General features: G+C 43.5%; 1 protein-coding gene across 1 annotated transcript; it reads left to right on the forward strand.

The window, feature by feature from the left end:
• Positions 1-2,234: 2,234 nt before the first annotated feature.
• Positions 2,235-3,830, forward strand: acp5a (acid phosphatase 5a, tartrate resistant; the record flags this gene model as incomplete). The annotated part of the gene is made up of 5 exons (XM_079160047.1): positions 2,235-2,325; positions 2,451-2,650; positions 2,744-2,868; positions 2,952-3,297; positions 3,381-3,830. 5 exons carry the CDS (start codon positions 2,235-2,237, stop codon positions 3,618-3,620), a joined length of 1,002 nt encoding a protein of 333 aa, XP_079016173.1. The 3' UTR covers positions 3,621-3,830.
• Between the last annotated feature and the right edge of the window lie 719 nt (positions 3,831-4,549).

A 4,549-nucleotide genomic window follows, 5' to 3' on the forward strand; every position in this document is an offset into this window, starting at 1 on the left:
TTTCTTAGCATGCGTATGCTAATTCATGCACAAATACAAATTAGCTTAAATTTAGATTTTAGATAATACCTTTTTAATTAGTGATTGATGGAGCTCTGATATTGAATGTCACAGTTGTTGTCCAACCATTTGTTCGATTATGAATCATGTCTTCAAAGCTGTGAAAGCCTTCAGCATCCCCTAAAAATACCAAAGATATTCCTCACATCGGTGTTACTGCAACACCCACGAGCGCTGTGAATGGCTTCTGCAGCGCATGCGGATGCTCCACGCTATCAAACCAGTCTAGCGTGTACGTAGTATCACCGTGTAGCGCGCGTGGTCTATATGTACAGCAGTGTGGCTGGCAAAGATTAGATGAAGCCTCATTGACCCCAGTGAGGAAATGAAGTTATCTAGTTGCAAGCATAGGGAAGAATATTGAAGCACAAGCACACAAATGGATACGAATATATGTAAAGTAGGCAATACACATTGGACGTGTAGTTATAATGTATGTAAATGCATACTGCCAGTTTTTTCTGGATATATATATATATATATATATATACAAATTCATGAATATTATGAATTGCTCAAATTACTTTGGGGTTTGATATTACTCTTCCATAGAGATTGTGAAAAAAGAATAGTCAGAATTGTAGTAAAGGAGGCTGAGATATCCTTTGTCTCTAGTATGAGTCAAGCTCCAAAAACACTGGGTCCTACATTTCCCATGATGCCACAACCCTGTATCTTTTCTGAGACCTTCCTGCATGAGGGTGCATTTACACCAAATCTCCCATTCATACAAATGTGGGTAGTGCATTTAACCTGCAGAGGTGGGGATCGCAGGGGATGCTCACAACCGGACCGCACGCTGCAGTGGCCAATCACGTAACCGTAGACCATGAGCTGTACAACACAGCCATTAGGGAATAAACAACGTTAATCAAGCTTCGTATGTTTGGTGTTAATGAGCAGTTATCCTGAAAAGTAAACTTGACCATGAACTGTGTTAAAAAAAAAAGAACGCTGCTGTCATCTGCATCTTGCATGCTAGCTGCTCTTCATCTGGCCATGTAAAGATGCTGGATTTAGGACTGCAAAAAGCTAATTCAAAGTTTAAAATTGCACTGCCAATGGCTTCTAGCTGTTCACCAGATAAGTATGTGCTCAAAGGTGATAAGAGGGCAGTGAGTCCTGTTTTCAGTTAAAATGAGAAGATAAGGGATGTTGGAACCCAAGTTTAATAAGACAAATAAAATAAATAAAAAGACTGCTGTCTGTCAGACCACACCATTTGGTCGCCCGGTCAACATTTATCATACTTTAATTTAAGCATTGCTAAAATAAAATCAGTAAACCACCTCTCTTGTTCCCAAATTATCTAAAAAGATGAAGGAAAACAGTGATTAACACGGAAGTGGAAGAAGTGGAGTCTGGACACCAGTTATAATAACCATTGCGGATCACATGCGGCCCAGATGACCCTGCCGTCCTCAGACTGAGTCAGGGTGTGAGCAATGATCATGTCCCTGCGGCGTGTCCCGGGGCTGGCCCTCCTGAAGCCTCCCCTCCAGGAATCCTGATAAAAGGCAGACAGGAGGAGCGCTGCGGGGACGGAGAGTGTCCCATCAGGTCATCCTGAGCTCACCCCACCAGTTATCAGCTGTGAGTGATTTCTTGCTGTTTTTAACTTTGGCTCTTTGACATTATCATCTCTGCACACTGACACCTACTCTACTCAAGTAGTTGTTCTTGTCAGCCAGCTTTGTTTTCTTTTTGATGGGAGAAGATAGAGGCATTTGCAACCTTTACGTTGTCTCTGTTGAGGCTGATGGTCATTTGATCTGTGAACACAGCTTCTTTTTTAAAAGTGGCAGAGATGCAATTATATGCTTTGACAGAAATTGTGACCCCTGACCCCCTCAGCCTGACAGACATGGCTGCTTTGATTAGCTTCTATTAGCTCCAGCTGGGACATGTCCGCTTCAGCCTGCAGCCAATCACAAGGTTTCTTCAGGCATAAGAGCAAGAGAGCGTGTTGTTGAGAAACAGGGAGGAGAGAGAGAGGAAGCATATGCCTACATGGTACGCTGCAGTTGCAGCTGTGGTTTGTTTCTGTTCTCGTTTCTTTGCTTGTGCGTGTGTTGACTCTCATTTTTTGTTTTGACTAAGCGTTGTTGTGACTTTCTTCATTTTTGCTGTGTTACTTCTGCTGCTAACTGTAGATCTATTTTTTTATTTTAAAGATGGCACTTACACTGGTATCCATCTTAATTGCTGCCATTCCTGTGGCCTATTGCTATCCCACTGCCTTCCAGGACCTGCAGGAAACTAGCTGTAAGTATCACTTCTCACGGGATTTCATGATCTCTTGTGAATAGAATAACTATTAAATAATCAATGTGAGGTCTTGCCCTTCAGACCGTCTGCTCCTTAAGAGTTTGTTTTGTGCTCCCTTACAGCAAACCGAACCTCCATTAAGTTCCTGGCTGTAGGAGACTGGGGCGGGCTGCCTTATCCCCCCTACATCACTGCTGTGCAGAAGTATACTGCTCGAGAAATGAGCAAAGTAGCAGAGCAGATGGGAGCTGACTTTATTCTGGCCCTTGGCGATAACTTCTACTACAGAGGCGTCAACAGCGTAGATTCTCCTCGGTTCCAGGTCAGTTGTGTTAACTGGAGGTCTTAAAATGAAGTGTTAAAAGCAACATTGTGGTAGTAAAAGTCCTGCTTTCTCCTCTGAATCTTCTATCAGGACACTTTTGAGTCTGTGTACACGGCAAAGTCTCTCAAAGTCCCTTGGTATGTGCTTGCTGGCAATCACGACCATGCAGGGAGCGTCAAAGCCCAGATCGAGTACAGCCACAAATCTGACCGCTGGTGAGGACCCATTTTAAAATGTTAACGCTTCAAACAACAATGGAAACGCTCAACTCTGCTCTCTTCCGTCACCTTTTTTATAGGAAGTTCCCCTCTTACTATTATGAGCTGAACTTCCACATCCCCAACACTGGGAAGACTTTGACCATCATCATGCTCGACACTATAATGCTGTGCGGCAACTCTGACGACTTCGTGGATGAGAAGCCTAGAGGCCCTCTGCGTGCGGTGGATGCCAACCGTCAGCTGACGTGGCTGCAGGAGAGACTGGCTCGGTCCAAGGCAGACTTCCTGTTGGTGGCCGGCCACTACCCTGTGTGGTCGGTGTCTGAGCACGGGCCCACAGAGTGTCTCCTGCAGAGGCTTCATCCGCTTCTCATCAAATACAAGGCCACTGCTTATCTCTGCGGTCACGACCACAATCTGCAGGTTGGTTCATGCAAAATGTGAGCGCCTTTGGTAGAACGCTGCCTTTGCCTCCCTTTTCCAATCATGCCTTTGTCCCCCTACAGTACATTGAAGAGTCTGGTGTGGGCTACGTGGTGAGCGGCGCTGGAAACTTCCTGGATCCTGACATCCGTCACTGGAATCGTGTTCCCAAAGGTTCTGTGAAGTTCTTCACCGGCCAAGCTTCAACACTGGGAGGCTTCGTCCATGCAGAAGTCACCAAAAACAAGATGTACATGACCTTCCTCCAGGCTAAAGGCACTTCTCTCTATCGCACGGTGCTCTCCCAAAGGGTCTTTGAGTAGACTAGCTCATCAAAGCATCGGTGAAATTGTCAATTGCATAAAGTATTTGTCTGCAGTGAGTAAATGCCGTTAATACTCTCTTTTTAAACTTTGGCATTCATATTTAAAAGTAATTTGTATTTTAAAGGGAATCTCTTTGTTTAACATGTAAAATAATAAATGTGGTTTGTTAAGAAGTGTCTTGTCGGTTTAGACTCGTGGTGCTGAGGTTTCTACCACAAACGGAGATACTTTATTATTCTTGGTAACTGGGTACAATGTCCTTGACCCGCTGGCATATGGAAGTGCTGCGTCAGCCCAAGCATTTGATTCATGGTTGCCGATGTAAGAAAGCAGTTTGTACGGAAACGAGAATTTATGAGGCTTAGGCTGAATTCAGTCAACTCTTTTGATCAATGAATTCACTTTACTTGTCAATCGCATGCTATTGACTTCTTCATTTAAACCAGGACACGAGCTGAAACGTTCTCGTTTCAAGTCGTAAATTGGCTGGTTTGTACTTTAGCTAAACTTGATTAATCTAAATGCTGCCTGTACATATTTTTTTATCTGGGCCTCGCCTGCTCACATGGAGTCGTGTCTGAGTAGGAATGTACTCTTGTTTGCGGTCTATTTAGTAACATTGGTCAAGTATTGCAAAAATGACTGGACAAACAGTGGCTGCTTTGTTCTTGGTCAATCAGGTGACTGTAAATGGCTATATGCCATGAACTTGCAGTTTATACTGTTACTCTGTAGTTATACAATGTGGGAAAAATAAATTGTAACACAAATTCCCAATTGGTTCACTCAGACTGAATTGCATGACTTAAACCTTTCCCAATGAGGATTAGTTGTAGTATAGATAACTATGGTTCAAGTTTGCTTTTAGATAGATGGATACCAGGGTGAGCGAAATTACTCGTTTTGACGTTGTCTTATTTGAACTG

This window comes from Pholis gunnellus (assembly GCF_910591455.1).
Source record: "Pholis gunnellus genome assembly, chromosome: 5".
Lineage (NCBI taxonomy): Eukaryota > Metazoa > Chordata > Actinopteri > Perciformes > Pholidae > Pholis > Pholis gunnellus.